The sequence below is a fragment of the Sebastes fasciatus genome, chromosome 16, assembly GCF_043250625.1.
Source record: "Sebastes fasciatus isolate fSebFas1 chromosome 16, fSebFas1.pri, whole genome shotgun sequence".
Classification (NCBI taxonomy): domain Eukaryota; kingdom Metazoa; phylum Chordata; class Actinopteri; order Perciformes; family Sebastidae; genus Sebastes; species Sebastes fasciatus.
The window spans coordinates 28,918,611-28,937,909 of record NC_133810.1 but is presented as its reverse complement, the minus strand read 5'-3'; the positions used below and the strand labels follow the sequence as shown (position 1 = coordinate 28,937,909).

Sequence of the window (19,299 nt, the reverse complement as noted above, 5' to 3'; positions counted from 1 at the left end):
TGCGCATCTGTTCTCCGACCACACACGCAGCGTAAAAAGTGAATTGGGAAGCTGCAGTTAGTTCTGCTTTAATCCATTGATTCAGTTTTGATCTACTCCAACTCTTTTTATTTTTTGTTTTTTAGTCTCTTACTTTTTCTCCTTTTTTTCACTTGAATATCACAAATCTAGTTTTTTCTTGCATCTTGTCTTTTGTTTTTTTTTACCCCCACTCTGTCTCAAGTGCCCTATAAATGCAGTTGTTAAGGTCACAGACTTGGAAATAACTCCTCTGATGTTCAATGCCAGGCTCCTCCAGTGTTTGCAGTACATTTTTCAAGTGGCAGGGATGGGCTGGCGGTTACAGACCGCCCGATTGTGAGAAGGTCACAGGTTTGATCCCTCTTATATAGCCAGTGTGCCCATGTTGAGCCCGCCTCCTTCAGAGACTGTTGTATGAGCCAGAAAGTGGACCCGTTAACATTCACAATCATGCAGCCGAGAGCTGAATGAGCTGCCGTTCACGAGGGTTTACAATGCAGAGAGTGCAACACAGTCACTGGAGGGAGAAGTCGCATTGTCGCTGCTCACAAACCCAAGGACTTCCTGTTGTCCTGTTGCACACAAACAAGACAAAGCAAATTGTGCAACAGTTTTTTTTCTTTCCTTGACATTTTTATTAACAAATCGTGGTCAGGTAGTGAGTTCAGTTCCTGACTCTGCAGATTCAGAGTCAGACTGACGGCGGCTGAAATGGGGTCTCGTGCTGACCTCTAGTGGATGAAGGGTGGATTTCTTACAACAGAAACAAATAGCCATTCAGCACACATTTGTATTAAACACAGGTTTAAAATAATCAGCTTATGGTTGTTGTTTTTTGCATTATGTATGTTAGCCAAACAGTAATTTAGATGATTTCATGCCTTCAGGGGATATTCACCACCCAGTAAAGTGGTTTATAGAACCTTAAAGCTGCTCTATACGATATTCAGAGCATTAAAATAGCAGCAAACAACTGTTGCTATGTAAACACAAGGGCTGTCAATCGATTAATATATTTAATTAATCGCATGATTGTCCATAGTTTATCTCGAGTAATCGCAAATTAATCACACATTTTGTATCTGTTCAAAATGTACCTTAAAGGGAGATTTGTCAAGTATTTAATACTCTTATCAACATGGGAGTGGACAAATATGCTGCTTTATGTAAATGTATGTATATGTTTGATATTGAAAATCAATTAACAACACAAAACAATGCAAATATTGTCCAGAAACCCTCACAGGTACTGCATTTAGCATGAAAAATATGCTCAAATCATAACATGGCAAACTGCAGCCCAACAGGCAACAACAGCTGTCAGTGTGTTAGTAATAATAATAATAATAATAATACATTTTATTTAGTGGCGCCTTTCTGGACACCCAAGGACACCTTACAAAAATCTGTTAAAACATAGACAGATAAAAAACAATATAAAAACAACAGGATGGGTGATGATGAGTTCTAGAGAGAGTAGGCCAGTTTAAACAGGTGGGTTTTCAGGAGGGATTTGAAAGATGTGATATTGTCAGACTGCCGGATGTGTGGGGGGAGTGAGTTCCATAACCTGGGAGCAGAGCAGCTGAATGCCCTGGCTCCCATGGTGCTGAGGCGTGAGGTGGGGGTGGTCAGAAGTCCGGCTGATGATGAACGGAGGGAACGGGAGGGAGTGTACTCCTGGAGGAGGTCTGTGAGGTAGGTGGGGGCGAGGTTATGGAGGGCTTTGTAGGTGAGCAGAAGGTTTTTGTAGTCAATCCGGGATTTAACAGGGAGCCAGTGCAGCTGGATGAGGATGGGGGTGATGTGGTCGGAGGATTTGGTGCGGGTGATGATCCGGGCGGAAACAGCTGTTTTTATACCTTAGTCTATTTCTGAACATTATCTTTTAGATTCAGTCAATCCACAGTTTTGTAAAGACACTTGACAGTTCAGATGGAGGTACAAATTTTATTGGCAAAGAAAGTGTATAAAAGTCATCCAAACTGTAGAAAAACATTGTTCGAGTAACAAAAGTTGGTCCGGTTGTCGGAGCATCATGCAACCTGAAAATCACAGTAATGAAAATACACTCTTGAGTACCAGTTTCTGGGTTGATATAAAAGGACTATTATTAAAAGGGGACCTGTGTGTTATATAGTTTTTTGTGCATTTAAAAGGTCTGCAAAATTACAAAGCCCAAAGTCCACGCCAAAGGGAGTGAAACCTGGTTTATACTCGCTTGAGAAAACCATGGCGCGGGCCTCCATAGATGGCGTGCGCACTACGAGCATGCACAGAGGTGAAAAAAAGCAAAAAGTGAACGAGTGGTACCAGAAATGAAAGTAGGCTGCCTGGCAACAGCAGTAAACACTAAACACCGACGTACGTACCGCCAGATGTTGCATTTGTGTACTGTAATTAGTACTGTCGGTTACCTCCCAGTCAAAATGGCTTTCTGTCTCTCGGTGCTTCCCCTCGGGTCGCCGCTCTTTCCATGAAACCTTTTTTATTTTAGCTTTTACAAAACGATCTCTCATATTCTTTCAAGGCAAAAAGCCTCTTCTTTCCCCAGTGTGTTGCCTGTTTTATGTATTAAGTATTTAATGTCATGTGACGTCACTGTGGTCTCTCAATGAAACGTTGTAGAGATGCAGGTGAACTTTCCTCAAAGGCGTCCATGTCCATGTTGTAGTTACAAAAATACAGATATGCGCAACAAACCACCGCGACGACTTGCAGAGCCTTCACGCACCACACCAGAATTTTCTGGCGGGCTCACCTCGCGCCCAGCTTCACTACGGCGACCATAAACCAGGCTTTACTCTCCCCCACAGAAACACTGCCTGAATCGCCTTGATTGAAGTGCATTTTTCTTCTGTAACGTGGTGATGTCACCAAGTAACACATTTGCATGATACCTGCCTAGTGGCTAGTTTTGCACGCCCTCGAACAAAGCTAGTTAGAGCGGAGCTGGAGCAGAGTCCGAAGAGTTTGGCTCAGTTGACCAATCACATTACAATCATCTACTGTTGGATGTTACTACTAACCAGAAATCAGTTTAGAAAAGTACCACAATATGTAGTAACAGAACGCTGCATCTATCTTCATAAAGTGCAGCAGTAACTCAGTACCATCAGGAATATAGTGGTTCTAATATTGCATTTGGCATTCTTGGTATCGTATTCATTTCAGAAACACTTTGATTGGGACAGGAGCAGCTTCATGCAGAGGCGCTGAAGGTACCATGGAAGCCATAAGCCATGTTGACGGGCACGCTGGCTCTCGCCAGCTCTTCAAATGTCTTTGCATCCAAAACCAAGAGGAATGCTCCTTTATCCTGGAGAGAAAAGTTTGGTGGAATTACAATCAAAAAGGACTAAAACTATTTATGAAGCAATTAAAATGGGACTGTTCAATGGCATGTTGTTCTTTATATATAAAAAAAGAATGGATAAATAAATGAGTCATTTAAAAAAAAAAATCAATGTAGGAAATTGAATTTGCCGTATTAGAAAATATTTTGAATCGGCTCTGCACACTCTCAAAGTCTGTCAGACTCTCAGTGCTGATTGACAGACTATAACAAACTGCTGCCGGTCACGACACAATGTTGTTTTAATTTTAGCTTTAATTCTCCTTCGATATTAGATTTGCTTTTTGTCTGCATTTCATGCCCTTTGCTCTGTCTGTTATTTGATTATTTGTCTTTTATTGTGAAGCACTTTGAAAGGCTGCTCTCGACATGTGCTTTATAAATAAGCTTACTTGACATGCTTTACAGAAACAGCATAGTTAAGAGAAGAGAGGAAGTTAATAAGACATGCTGTTGGGAAGGAGCACAACAGCTCGAGATGCCCTCACGCTCTTCTACATGCCTCTTCAAATGGAAAAATTAGGATTTAAGTTTAAGTTTGTAATATGCAGAACTAACTCAAGACGTCTGCTCACATTGTATTTCACATTAAAGTTAAGTTGACACACTGAAATGAAGCGAGCTCAGGGTCTCCTTGCTAACTGGCCTGCTGCCTGGTGGTAACTAAAACTCAAGAATGCAACTGTTGCGCTAAAGTGGCCCGTTATTAAACTGATGTAACTCAGGAATGACCAGCACTTTTACTACTAAACCTCTGACAAAATATTTAAGTTCTCGTCTTGTGTGCTCTCCTACAGTTCCTGTACATCTTCACAAACGACGTCTTACCTGTGAGGGGGTGAGAACCACAGAGAGGATGACGCCGTCGTCCTCGTCCACGGCATTAGGTGACGGCACAAACGCCGGCTCTGACGGGAAGGAACCCTTCTGGTACCAAACCTGAGGTCACACACACACAGGTATATCACATTCACAAATAGAAGCTTTCAGTATTTAACCTTTACGATTTACTCATTTTAAGAGTAGTTAGTGCAGATTATTATACTTCAATTAAACAATTATGTAACCGTGTTACAGACGCGCCGGTCCAGAGGATAGCATGTCAGTGTCACGTTTTACCTCGCCGATGCGTGACTATTACACACCTGTGTGAAGGTGCAGTGGCCTACCAGCAGGGGGCAACAAAACCACTCACTTAGTTTCAGAAAAAATGTCATGGATGGCCTTAAAATAAGTACAACATGTACGGAAACAACGTGACATCACTACGGAAAAACGTCGCAAATGTCAATGTACAAAACATTTTCAGTACAGACTACATGTCACGCCTAAAGCAAGAAGAGCGTTCTTATTACAGTACACGCTTTTTTTGCCTTACGCATTATCGTGTTATTTACACACCTTTTCGTGCGACCGGACTGCACACACACACACACACACACACACCAACCTTGAGCTTCTTGTCCTTCAGGTCCATCTTGAGCAGAGAGTCTCCCACCAGGTGTCTGAAGCCACAGCCGTAGAAGTAACGGTATGGTCGCGTGTTGTATTTCGCGTAGTTGATCTGAGGGAACTCCAGGCCGCCGTACTCGTGGAGGTCATCTCCGTGGAGATCCTCGCTTTGGCAGAACACCTGTTGACACAGTGCGGATCAACGGTCTACTGTCATTTATAATCAACAGAGCTTTTACTACGGTCCTCCATGAGTTCACATTGGATTTGTTCTAACACACTTCATCACACCATTACGAGGTGGAAATGGCGACTGTAGTTGTATCTCTGGGACTGTGTTCACTGTGACACATTTTAAATAAGTCAATCATTGTAGAAACCATTTAGAAGAATATGAAGAATTGAATTGCTTTGTCTTCCTCCATATATACAGGCTACCTATGAAAATAAATCACAGACTTCAGTATTATATTTCTATATTAAGCAATCCCATTACTGTTACATATTTAGTGGTTACTTCATGGCACGTAGGTAGGTTTATTTTTCCCCATTCTACAACAGATTTCAGTGCCTACTGTAGTATTACTGTGTTTTTACTTAAAGGAGCAATATGTAGCACTGACAGCTAGCTTTTTAAAATGGGTACTGCAGTCCAAATTCAAAACACCGGAGCCGTGGCTAGTCCGGTGTGGCTGATAGCAGTTAGAGTGTGCTAGCATCACGGCGTTTTCAGGTCGGGTAGAATCTAACATTAGCGTTATCTCTGTTGAGCCAGTTCGTTTGCTTGCTTCCATGGCTGCAGAAGGCTGTGTTAGCGTGCCTATTTGTTTGATATGTGGCAACGGGGTGTCTGAATGGACCATGGACGGGATCACACCGGCCAAAACAAATACAGACGTTCCAGACCGGAATGGAAATTTCAAATGAGAAAATGCTGGCTGTAGCATCGTTGTCGGAGATGCCAGTATATCTCAACTGTTTCCTTAATCTCTGACGACATATCATGGTCATTTTATGATTTATTACAGTAAATATATTACACATTGGTCTTTTAAGTAAGACTTGTAACAGTGTGTTGTAGTTTGTGCAGCACAATATGAGCCGTCAGGACACATGAACACACTCACCTTATTTTCGCTGACTTTGACACACGTTGCCGCACTGGAGGGCCGCTTGTTCAGGTTCTGGTTTAGTGGCGTTTCAGCGGTCACGTCAAGGGGCAGAACGAAACGCCGAGGGAACACCCTGCACATGGTGTTGTAAACCTGGGAATGACATCATACAGGAAGAGTGCAGTATGGGTACAATTTAGAGATTCCTTTCTTACAGTATGTCTTGTTGTCAGTACACTTGAAAACATGATTGATTATTTGATAAACTATGGACAGACTTTCAAGCTGACAGACAAGCTTTCTTCCTGAAGTACTTTGCAATAATTTATTGCAAAGGAAGAAAATTAACAAATGATGCCCTGAGGAGTTATTTATTACTCAAGAGGAGTATGAGATTATCTCTTATGTAATTATATACTGACCTCATCTAATGCCTCTCCCGACTTGCGTAAGTTCTGGATGAGGTAGTTGTTGATGGCTTGGCCGTCGTCTGAGCAGCACATGTCCAGCATCAAGAATCCATCTTCCTCGAAGGCGTTGATCTGATGGAAGGTGGAGATGGCCTTGGTGTGGTACTTCACTTGGCTCACCTGCGGTACACGATACACGATTAGATGATGATTTATTTCCCCCCACCAGAATTATCCATCGAGTTTCCTACATTAAACAGTCACATCTCACCTTGCCCGTACGCTTGTCGACGAGATGGAAGACGGTCTCCTTAGTAGGATCCCAGTAGATGCCGTCGCTCAGAGCCTTCCCCCTCAGCTTGCACGTGACTATCTTCAGCAGGTCCATCTTAATTGGCTGCTCGATGAACACCACGTAGTTCTCAGACATGGCTGGGAGAGGGAGAAGGGTGTTACTGGGCTCCGTAGCATGAACGATACAGACACCACTATTGAATGATATATCGGCTACTGTCGGCTTACCAAAGCTGTGGTAGTAGGAGGGATGGGACTTGTCTTCAGGCACAATAGAGCAGAGTACTTGGGCTCCTTCTAGGGTGTCTTTGCCATCGGTCTTCTTGGGAGGCACTTTGATGATGTTGTACAGGGATCCTGGAATTTTTTATATTTTGAAAGAGGACATGTTATGCTTATTTTCAGGTGCATACTTATATTTTGGGTTTCTACTAGAACATGTTTACATGCTTTAATGTTCAAAAAAACGCTTTACTTTTCTCATGCCGGCTGTGCTGCAGCACCTCTTTTCACCGTCTATCTGAGCTCTTGTTGATTTACAGTATGTAAACCTTAATGTGGACGATGGGACTAACCGTGACTTCCATAGGAGTTGCCCATATTGTAGGCGGTACCGTCAGGGTCATAGTGTGGGTGGGCAGTGGCTCCATTTACAGCAATGAACTTGCTCCAGTCTACCTACAAAACATAGCGGAGAAAGACGGCGAGAGGATGATTATGTCTGATATAACTGGACTACAAGACAGAATACAGATATGTGTATACTGTATGTATCCATATTAACATCTGTTACTCCATGACGATCGTGATGGTACCTTTTCCAATGTTTCTAAGGTCTCTGGGTTCACTCTATGCATGAAATTAGTCTCCGTGCTGACGTAGTAGTCTCCCTTGTATTTCACGAAGCTCACACTGGCATTGTCCGTGGGCACTGTAACAGAGAGATAACAGGATTATTGGCCTAGGAAGGAAAAACTTGTTGCTGCTTTCAGTCACACCGAGAAGTCCGGCAGGAATGTGAAACACTTGGTACAGAAAATGTCCCCTCTGGTTCCCTGCGGCAGCACATGTTATGTAACCTTTCGTTAACACAGTACTCTAGAGGCTGCCCCCCCTGGCCTCAGGACATGTTGAGCAAAAACAGAGTTTGTAAAAACACCTGACGTAGATTTTTCCTCTGGCTCTCTTGTTCCTTCTTAAGTTCATTTATACCTCAAAGTAATTTAGAAAGAAAGTGAAGCAACATTCTTGTGTAACACTACAGTTGATCGGCACAAGCCGTCTCCTTTGTCACATTATCCGTTTATATTTTACTCTTCCTTGCCCTTCTGATTCAGTCTACTCACCCATCATCTCAAAGCGAGACAGGAACCGCTGGAAGAAGTTCTTACAGGGGTCGGGCATGGCGAGGGTACCGAATTCGGACATCACGATGCGGTCCTTTTCACTGTTGTTTTTGTAGGCGTCGCTGTGCAGGAAGCGACTCATGTACGTCACCTGACCTTTGGTGATCTTGAACTGGTGCAGCATGGCCATCCCGTCAAACCAGTGGTTGTAACTGTGATGAAAAACACACTTAAAGCTTCAGTAGGCAGAAAGGCTTTGGGCAAAAATTCCATAATAACCTTTCAGCATATTGTAATTCAAGTGCTCTGAGAGAAAACTAGACTTCTGCACCTCCTCTTGGCTCTGTTTTCAGGCTTTAAAAAAATCTAGCCCGTGACGGAAGACTTTGGCCAATCACAGGTCATTTCAGAAAGAGAGCGTTCCTATTGGTTGTTCATTCAACGGCAGCTGTCAATCACTCGCAAACTCCAATCAAACGGTCAAACTAGGCAGCGCTGATCAAATATGAATCAATATTCTGTTACTGTAATGCCTATTTCTCTCCTCAACTGTTTTCAGAAACATCTTGTAGTGTACTGTTTAGCTGTAAAATGAGACAGTTTGCTCCGGCTGATGGGCGGTGCTTGATATTTTCTCAACTAATCTCAACATGGCTGCTGGGTCAAAAACTGTGTGAGTGATTGACAGCTGCTCAGAGACGGCAAGGCTCCAGCTCAGCTCTGATTGGTTGTTTTCCTCCGGTCTGTGAAATCTTGCAGATGCCATTAGGAGCACCGGAGGACACAGAGGAACATGATTTTTTTCAGATTACCTGTCTCATGCACTACTGTCAGGATATATTGATATAACTTTTTTAATCATATGCTCTAATTCTACCCACTGCTGCTTTAATCACATCTATCTGGAAACTCTTTTGTGTGTGTTGTGCAGCAGCAGCGCGTTGAGGTGCTTCCAACTCACTGTGTATTTCCAAACTCGAACTTTCCAGGGCCGTTGCGAAGGAGGTTTCCATTGATCCAAGAAGGAATGGTGCCTTTGACGTAAGTGGAGATCGGCTCGGGGGTCTCTTCTACGGAGCGGACCAGAGGTTCGATTGTCTCCAGTCCCTTCAGCGCCGAGGCGAGACACTCCTTGGCCTTCTCGTTGGCAACAGGCTTGGCATGATCTGTAGGAACCACACATACACACAATATCATGCCAAGCCACCAGGCTTAGCATGATACATGATGCTGGCTATCATTTGACTGCCAAACTATTATGTAACAATGATAATTGGTGCCTGGGCGGATAACACATGATGCATGTGACCGCACTCTACAACCAAACAAGTTAGTCTTCTTTCCGTCCCTCCCTCCACCAGCAAACAAGCTGAACTCCCTGAACTTCAACTTAACTGATTTTGTGCCTGTCTGGATACCAGACTGTTCTGCCTATTGTACTGTAGTCATGATTATCATCTCTTATTTTGAAGAGACACAAAGGTCAGTTTTGAAATGTCTGTGCAGATCGTGAACACACTCTGTCCTAGCTGACATTGGTCAACTAGGTCAACACAGTAACTTTGTGTTGTTTGTCTAAAAGCTATTCAACACAGAAGACTACTACTCCCTCCCCTTATTCAATTTGAGCGAAAGGTCCTGTGAATTTTCTTCCTACTTTCAAAATAGAAGCTGTATTGTCTGCATTATCTTAAAAATCTCAATCCATTATTAACAAAAAAAAAATAAAATTATAATTTATAATTTAATTTATAATCTGTTATTAAAAGTACTACATAGAGGATGAAACACTGATGAAAAGGCTGTTGGTACGGTAACTTAAATTATTTAGTTAAATTTGGTAAAAGAAGAAGGTGTGCACACAAAGTGTAGCCTGCAATAGCAACTGCCCAATGTCAAGAACACCCCCTATCCCACTCAAGAATGTGTTTTACTCGCTTTACTTCACTGCCATTCTGCACAGTGAAGCAAAGTGACAATTAGTTGAAACCGAGGCAAAGTGGAGGAAGTCTTGCATCACCCTGAAGGGGTTTATTTCACAACCATGACCCGCTAGCTGTACATCATCCCGCTTATTACACGGCTACTTACTGAAGAAATCAATACTTTGACACGAAAATGAGAACTGCACCCATAGCAACGGTCTGTTATACATAGCAACGGTCTTCTATAAAGAAATAACAGAACGCTGTGATTGACCAATCAGAATCGAGTATTCAACAAAAGGGGAACACCCCCTAAATTAAGAATTCCAATACGATATTTCCATGGCCTAGGGAATTTCAAACAATATTTGTGAACATGAGCTACTCTTTCTCAAAGCCAGAAAACAGATAAGTAAGTCTCAAACGTGTGAATTTGTGATGTCATCGGTTATAAAGTCTGGAGCTGCTCCATAGACGATGAATGGGAGACTGATTTTGTGGACCCACAGAATGTATGTTTTCTTTTTTTATACCCAAATGAGCTTTATTCTATTGTGGTGTTGACAGTTGCCCATCATTATGACTACTCAGGTGTAACTCATTCATACTGTGCAATATTTTTCAGGTGGAATTTCATTTCATTCTCATTCTGCAATATAATTTTTCCACTTGTGCATTTTTGTTAATAGTCTGTTTATTGTCAATACTGTATATATTGCTCCTATTTTTATATTTCCTTATAGTTAATTGTTCTTATTTTGTTTCACTTTGTTTAGCTCTTTTTTACTGTGCTAGCTGATGCTTCTTGTTTTTTGCACTATCCCCTTTGCTGCTGTACATTGTAAATTCCCCCACTGTGGGACTAATAAAGAAATATCTTATCTGATCTTATCTTATCTTCCCCTGGGTGCTCTCAGTGTCATCTAGAACATCTCTCCCTATTCATTGTCGATGGAGCAGCTCCACAGTTTATACGCTATGACATTATAAGTTTGAGTTTTAGCACTCTAGTTTTGGGATTTGGGAGAGTTGTTCATGTTTACTAATATTTTTGGACCATAGGTATCACCTGTAGGAATTTTGAAAATGGGCTTAGCTCCCCTTTAATATTTTTTTTTTTGTGGAAAAATTAAGGGAGAGTATTTCTCTAGGTCGTAAAATATGTTTGGAGTGGAAGCTCTTAACAATATGAGTTGGAACCATAATAATAATAGTTTGTTTTATTGATGCATGCAGTTTTGGCCTTGAACACTGGGTGGAGCATTGATGTGGAAGTGCTCTCAGTTTAATGAGAATCAGGTGGGAAGCAAACAGCTTTTTGACCGTAAAAGGTGTTGGCTTGGACTCAATCTGCAGAGATCATAAAAATATGCAGATATGTGCATTATTGTGACTTATAGATATTGGTATTTTTCTTGTTAAAAGCCACTACAGTATGCATTGCTTATATAGGCTGTATATACATTGCGATTTACAAAATATTGCTATTGCATATGCTACATTTACTTTGCAACAGAAATATTACTGCAGTTTTGTGCCTATTTGAAAGAGCAGCAGTAGACTGAGAGGATGCAACCGGACACCACATCGCACCGCACCGAGGCAGGAACAGTATGTCCTGCCAACATGACTGCACAGCATCGCAGCAGCAGTCTAATCAGATACAGACATAATAAAGTAACAACCCTTATTTTATTAATATGCAAACCTGCTAAATGAGGTTTGAGCTATAACAGTGTAATATGCATTTAAAGTGTTTCCTGCGTGGGTTTTTAAAAACGTCCCAGCGCTGCAATAAACTGCCAGCAGGTGAATAAACTGCATAATAATAATTATGATAATAATAATAATAAATAGACAGAATAAGATATGCACATAATAGAGGATGCTTACTTGGACTCTCGAATTTCACAGGAGGCATGTCAGCGGTCAGAGTGGATGATGTATAACTGCTGCTCTCTGCAGGACTTTATAACTGCGCACCACGGGAGAGCTGCACCAGCACGCCTATACATCAGACCGGCACATCCGGGTCCTTCACTACACGACCGCGCCCCCCTCCACACTCCCACCCCTGGTAGAGTGCACTGAGTTTGTAGTCACACTGAAGGGATTTATTTCACAACAACAACAACAATAATAATAATAATAATAATAATAATAATAATAAATTGGACTTATATATCGCCTTTCAAGAAACCCAAGGATGCTTTACAAAGAGGGCACACAAAATCATACTGATAAATAATCAGAGGAAAAAAACAATGGCCCGCTAGCTGTACATTATCCCACTTATTACACGGCTACTTACTTAAAGGGACTGTTTGTAAGAATCAGAAATGCTTGTTAACAGCGACACCTGTGGCCGTTAAGTCAACGAAAGTCAGCGTCAGGCTCGCGCTTGCTCGCTCTACATAGACATGAACGAGCATCGCTCGAAACAGTGAGGCGACACACGTCAGCTAAAAGCACAATATCACTCTATATTTCAGCTGCTTGGCAGTAATGTTAGCTGACCAGACGAAGGTCTCTCCGTGAATCAATGCTGATCCTAGTGTTGGCTTTTCCTGCCTCAGCCTCCGGACCGCGGCCAGAGGGAACAGGGGAGACACCGGAGTTTTGGTCGGAGACGATAACGTTTCTCTCTGCGGAGCCCCGTCACTTCACAAGACACGGGAAACCTCTGTTGGTCTGGGGGAGCTGCAGCAGTTATTAGTGCACAAACGTTCATTGTACATTCACTAGATATTCTCAAAGCTACTAACTCTTCTGCAGTGTGGAGTGTGTGTGCATGCACGTGAGGTGGAGTGAAATAGCAAGAACGAGCGTGGTGTGTGAGTGAAGGCAGGCAGAGGAGCAGAGTACAGCAGAGACTCCGGTCCTGGAGACCAAAGCTACGGTCTCCCCCGCGACCTCCGACCGCGGCCAACACTGTTTAACAGACGGTCTTCACTAGATAGAACTTTGCAGTTTGTGTGTTTCCGTGTAGTTTGTGTTGGAGTCTGAGTCTGAACAGCGTAGCCACACGCGCATGGGACACCGACCCGGATTGATTTATACGTGTAAGAAGTTACATAATATAAAAAATCTCACTTTTTTATAAAATGTCCCCTTTAACAGAAAATGTTCCCATATACTCAGAACATTCCCCTGCATGCTCTCAGTATCATCTAGAACATCTGGAACATAGGGTACTTGGCTATATATCATGGCTGCGCATCCTTTTGGGGAGAAGAAAACAGAAGATCCCTTATAGACTTCGGCATAATTCCAATCCGCCCCCTCTACACTCCCACTCCTTGGTGGAGTGAACTCCGTTACATCACAGCAGCAACTTTGGGACGAACTTCTCTCTCTCCGGCAAGGAAATAAATCTCAGAATCAGAAATACTTTATTGATCCCCGGGGGGAAATTGAGATATTGAAATGGGTTGAAATATTCCCTTTCAGACAGACGGCCCTGAAGACAAGCTTCTCCCATGTGCCAAGTTCACTTTTGAGGGCACACAGGCACATATTTGTAAGAGCAGATGTCTTCTGGAAGTATTTTGATTGTAGTGACTTTTAACAAACAAATACCAATATCTATAAACCACTGAGGGGCAAACGGGAGAACTTGTTTGGATGTGTGCTCTAAAAGCAAACCAATGTTATTTGAGCATGCAAGAGGAGTGTAACCACATTTCTGAATCCCCCTGAGGGAAAACTTAAATTTAGAGCACACTCAGCTTTGTTAGTACTTTCAAAATAAATGCTGGGACAGTGGTGTATTTAACCACCGGATAAAGAATGAGCAGTATGTTATGGAGCCTCTGAAGTCCAGAAATGTGATATTTTTATCCTGTGTGAACAAGTCATCTTGTGTGTACAAAAATAACTTGAGTTCCCGGCTCTCAACTCAGATATTTGCACATAATTTGTTAAGAATCTTCATGCTGTCGAAAGATTAGAAAAAAAAACATAAATTAATTTTATTTTGTGTAGCAGGAACGTTTTTTCTTGTATCTCATCTACACATCCCTATACTCTCTACACTGTGGAGGTAATGCCACCTCCTACTACTACTTAATGTTTTAAATATACTTTATTGCAGGAGTCCAGGAATTAACATACATTTACATTTGCTTACATATGATGTTGTTCATACTTTTATCATTCCTACAACGTTTATATATTTTATAGTGAACAAATAAAAAATTATAGTAAATTAGAAGAAATATAGAAAATATTAACTGGTATAAAAACAAGGAAAGGAATAAGGACTTAAAACAAAACAACAACAAAAATAGGAAAAAAATAAAAATAAAATAAAAACACCTCCTACTTCCTGATATCTGAATATGTATTATTGATTATCACACATTAACCTTCACTGTCTGTTTTACAGTTCAAGATGATGGCTGAAGCAGAAAACGGCGACAGATGCAATATTGCAAATCAATGTCATGGATTTGAACCCATAGGTCGACTTGAATAATCAATTCAAACATGTGTATTATTATTAATTATTATTATTGCTTATTGTTATTACTTTATGCAACAATAATTGACTATGTTATTACAATAATACAATTAAATATACAATATGCATGATGTATATTTCCTCATGTACACTAATTTCAGTACGGCACATTCACTTTTATGAAGGATGAAAAATGACTAAATTGTCAATAACTGAAGACAAAAATAAAAATATAAATAAATACCAAAATAATTAATATTTCATCAATTTATTTTGTTTTAATTTTATTTCTATACTTTACATTTAGTTATGTCTGTATTTATACATTTATTAATATCTGTATTTTTACATGTATTTATGTCTACATTCCAGTTGAAGAATCCATCAAACTCCAGTGACCAATCTGATTTGTATGATGTTGTATTATGTTTTGTTTTTTCTTAAAAGCCTAACCAGGGACAAGGTCTGCAAATTAGCTATGGCTAGAAGTCCTATATACATTACATCGGTTGCATTTTAATTAAGTGTAACAATGCCTACATGTGTTGTCCCTGTCAAATAAATAAATAAATAACTTTACAAGGATGTTAGTTAGTTAGTTAGTGTAATGGAAAATTACATTGTATGCAATGATGTTTCTTTATGCAACAGTGGAAAGTTACTGTCTGTGTGCTCTTCGTCTCATGCAGTGGGAAAGTACTGAGTGTTGACTTTTACTGGGACACTGTTTGAGTAAAACAACTCCTTATGTGTGCAAAACAACTCCTTTTCTCACAGCCCCTGTTGTAGATTTCTATATAGTCACATTGTAATAATCTCCTGCAGAACACTCTTCTGCAGACTTTGTGTGACTCTGTATAACCAGTGCCTCTTCTTGCAAGAATAAAATACAACAAAGACATTTCATCTCTTCGAGATCCTTATTTCAACGTTCATTAGGACTCATCTCGGAATATTAATTGAATTTCCATTACATTAGTTAGTTAGTAGCTAACTCATTAGCATGCAGACATAAAAATACATAAATAAATAAATGAAGAAATGTATGAATGTAGAAATAAATAAAAGTATAAATCCATAAATAAATAATGTTGTTACAATTGTAAATGTAAGCCTATAGAAATGTAGAAATAAATTGAGGATAATTATTTCTTTATGTCATGATTAATTACCAACGTTTATTTATGATGAAGAAATTTAAATAGAAATAAATAAAAGTAGAAATCCATAAATAAATAATTCTCAATGTAAGCCTATAGAAATGTAGAAATAAATTGAGGATAATTATTTCTTTATTTCCTGATTAATTACCAACATTTATTTATGATGAAGAAATTTAAATAGAAATAAATAAAAGTAGAAATGTAGAAACCCATAAAAAAAATAATTGGAAATGTAGGCCTTAAATAAAATTGAAGAGATATATTTCTTTATATACTGATTAATTACCAACATTTATTTAGGCTGTTTATGTATGTATATTTTTTTTCAGCATTTATGTATAGATTTTTTCATATTTATTTATTTATGTATTTATAGCCTACTTATTTCATGCAACCACCTTACATGTGAGACTACAGAGCTGTGTTTTCTCTCTGGCAGGTGAAGTGGACACCTAACAGCTAGTTAGCTGGTGAGCTGGTTAGCTGTCCATCTGGGCCTGGACTTGCAGACTGACCCAGATAATCTCTGTTGGAGGATTAAAGCAATGTCTCTGAGGAGGAGGAGGAGGAGGAGGAGGACATCCTGTACGGACTGTATTCATGTTATAGAGCTCCTACACTCTTGCAGGTAATGAATTTGTTTTTACTGTCTCCCAGCTGGTTTTACAAGGTGATGAATATTCCTAATAACTGTGGTATCATGTCATTAGGCTGTTGGGATGGCTGCTTATACTGCATGTACATTAAAGCCCCATCTACTAGGTGGACAGTAGATTAGTAAACAACAGTTTTAGTCAAAGAAAAAAGCAATAAACCAGTAGGTGAGCTTCAATGATACAGCTTGTAATCTAACAACAGGCAGCAGGACACTTGACTGGTCCTGGATGTTTACAAATCACCATGGCAACAAGTTGCTCCAACATGATAGATGATGAGGTTAGCTCTCTCACGTGGTGAGGATTGCTGTTGCCATTATTTAACCACAGCAGTAAACTGTAACCATGGTTACTGAAGGTATATACCATACTGTAATGATAATAACAGGAATATGGCTGTCTGCCTAAACCCTCTGAGACCCACTATAGACATGTTTTTTAAAAATTTTTTAGGGGATACAGGGGGTGTTCAGGTGGAAATAGCATTTCAGCAGTAGATGTCACATAGAAGTGGTGTACATCATCTGAAAGCTGAGAACCTGGAGGTTAATTTGAGATGCAGCTCAGCACTGTGTGTCAAGTTGTTCTAGTCATAAATCAGAAATAAACGAATGAATGAATGAATTATTTAATATGAATTGTAAAAGTGTATAAGGGTTTAGAACTTTATGATAGAAGTATATGATGGTCATTCCCATGCTCTATTATGTCTCATAAGTTGTTGCAGCAATTTTTGGATTGATACCATTTGTGATACATGTTTCTGCGCTGGTCTTGACCTGTATTTTGTGATAAAACACATTAAGTGGGTAGTAAATATAAAACAGTCTCTCATAAGCACTCAGTGGGAGGTTTGTGATTGGCAATATTATAGGCTGATTAATTAGAAAGTGACAAAATTGTTAGTTCAGTGTTTTGAATTCAATAAAGCATACCTAATAAACCTAATCTCATTTGAACGTGCCATTGTTGGTACTGTGGCAAATAAATGCATATTCCAAATTATATCTGGCAGAGAAACACAGTATCAGCTCTGCAAGTATTCATGTAACAACAGTAGAGCTGCAAAGGTTAGTCGGTTTATTGATTGACAGAAAATTAATCGCCAACTATTTTGATATTTGTTTAAGTAAGTCATATTTTTAAGTTAAAAAGACCAAATTCTATGGTTCCAGCTTTTCCATTGTGATGATTTGCTGCTTTTCTCTGTTAACATCACATCATTGTAAGTCACCTTTTTCCAACATTTTATAGACCAAATGATGAAACGATAAATCGAGAAAATAGTCAGATTAATCGATAATGAAAATATTTGTTAGTTGCAGCTCTAAAGTGAAAAGGTCCACCAATATACCACAACATTGTGCAACCAAGGCTTCTGGCTTTATCATGAGGATTTAATCAGTGTTGTTTGGTTATTTAGAGCTTAGTGAAGCAATCTACAGCCCCACTCTTCATATTCGTTGTGCTTGTTATATAACATAATATATCATTGTCTTTTTCCAACAGGACACATTCCACCTGCTGACTATAATGCCTCCCACAAAGAGCTCCAACCACTGGACTTTATCCGAGTTACTCGGGCAGCGGAGGCTGTTGGGCCTCGGAGCTCTGCTGGCATGGCTCGTCCTCTTCCACCTCCTTGTGAACGTCTGGCTCCTCTGCGTCTTCACCAGCCTCTTGGTGGTTCTTGGCGGCTGGCTCGGGTCCCGTGCCGTGCTGGACGCAAACAGCGTCCTCCACTTGGAACACTTTTTGCCTCTCGGCAAAGTCAACCCGCCTCTGTATTCGCCCGAGCACGAGTGGAGGTTGAACCACGAGATCAACAGCGCTGTCCACAAAGCGATGCGTGACTTTGTGTCCTCGTGGTACCGCACCCTGCTGCCAGAGGTGGAGGGGGAGTTCGAACGCGCTGTGCGTAATTCGATGCTGGAGTCGGTAATGGAACTGAAGGAGCGTGCGCGGCGAGTGGACAGAAAGGCGCTGGTTCAACGGCTGCTAGAGCTGTACGGCTGTCACCTGCAGAGCTACATGACGGCGAGACAGATACAGTCGACGCAAAAGCAGAGCTTTAGCCTCTGGCAGCTCTACAGCGAAGTAGATGCCCCTCACCCAGCTGTGAGCAGCGCAGCCGCTGAGCTCAGCTACTCTAGAGCTCTAGTTAACGTCGTCTTACACGTGCTTGTCCCATACCCTCAGATGGAAACCAGGACCGGAGGTTACATGGTTACAGAACTCATCACCTGCAACGTGCTGTTGCCGCTCATAAGCAGGGTGTCTGATCCTGACTGGCTCAACCAGACCATCGTAGAAATAATCACCAGGTCCAGAGAACCACAGGATGAGCTGCCAGATGCAGCTGCACTGTACAGATGTCAGATCCAGCAGGAGTCGTGGACCACCTGCAGGTCTTCTTCTGATCAATCCGGTCTCACCAGCAGAAGTGCCTCTGACCTTGACGACCTCCAGAGCCAGAGTAGCATCTGTGAGAGGGATTCCTCGCAGAGCAGCATGGTTAGCCTGACGTCTGTAGAGAAAGTAGAAGGTTGCCACGCAGGTTTGCTCACGCCCTGCAAAGTGAACTGCTGTTCACTCTCGTCTGGCCGGTACTCCCACTCGCCAGAGTCCAAAATGGTTTCACTGGACTCCTTAATTCAATCAGACTCCGAAGAAGACCTGACGGGAGGCTTTTGTGACTGCGGCCCTCCGAAAAACTTCTGCAACTCGATCGTTTCAAAGGACGACGAGGCGTTCGGCTGCTTCGGTCCTCTGAAGAATCTCGGACCAAAGGTGGTGGTGCCCGATGACTCCCAGTGGCCTGCAGGTATAGCCCAAGAGAAACCCCCGACGTTATCGCCGAGAAGACTTTGTCTAACCTCCTGCAACTTTGATACCCCCAACATCCAAGCTGCAGCTGTGAACATCCACAACGTGCAAATTTCTGGTACGCTCAATGTGAAGGAGCAACGTGGCACAGGCACACATCCCTATACTCTCTACACTGTAAAGGTAACGCCACCTCCTACTTCCTTTTTCTTTTTAGGATTTAACATACATTCACATTTGCTTACATATGATGTTGTTCATACATACACACATTAAC

The 19,299-nt window shown here is 41.2% G+C and overlaps 2 protein-coding genes across 8 annotated transcripts in view; one reads left to right on the top strand and one right to left on the bottom strand.

Moving 5' to 3' along the window:
• snx19a (sorting nexin 19a) overlaps positions 1-19,299 on the top strand; it is a 106,310-nt gene that overhangs the window by 80,219 nt on the left and 6,792 nt on the right. For all 5 annotated transcript variants that reach the window (XR_012590414.1, XM_074611641.1, XM_074611643.1 and 2 more), the window contains 2 exons: positions 15,980-16,168; positions 17,706-19,205. Coding sequence is in view for 4 of the 5 variants with exons in the window: in XM_074611641.1 (XP_074467742.1) it covers positions 17,730-19,205 (1,476 nt within the window). In the remaining variant the exon portion in view is untranslated. The remainder of the gene's footprint in view (positions 1-15,979; positions 16,169-17,705; positions 19,206-19,299) is intronic.
• Positions 1,958-11,957, bottom strand: LOC141753199 (carotenoid-cleaving dioxygenase, mitochondrial-like). 3 transcript variants are annotated; one of them, XM_074611647.1, is made up of 12 exons: positions 11,809-11,957; positions 8,952-9,156; positions 7,991-8,202; positions 7,460-7,575; positions 7,220-7,322; positions 6,873-7,001; positions 6,622-6,782; positions 6,363-6,530; positions 5,956-6,093; positions 4,827-5,009; positions 4,205-4,315; positions 1,958-3,340 (listed from the first exon to the last, which is right to left on the bottom strand). In XM_074611647.1, the coding sequence occupies exons 1-12, from the start codon at positions 11,834-11,836 to the stop codon at positions 3,224-3,226; spliced, it is 1,671 nt and encodes a 556-aa protein (XP_074467748.1). In that variant the 5' UTR covers positions 11,837-11,957; the 3' UTR covers positions 1,958-3,223. The 3 variants fall into 3 exon arrangements, with proteins under 3 accessions (XP_074467748.1, XP_074467746.1, XP_074467747.1); XM_074611645.1 differs by having other exon boundaries at positions 8,952-9,201; positions 11,809-11,947; XM_074611646.1 differs by lacking the exon at positions 11,809-11,957 and having other exon boundaries at positions 8,952-11,770.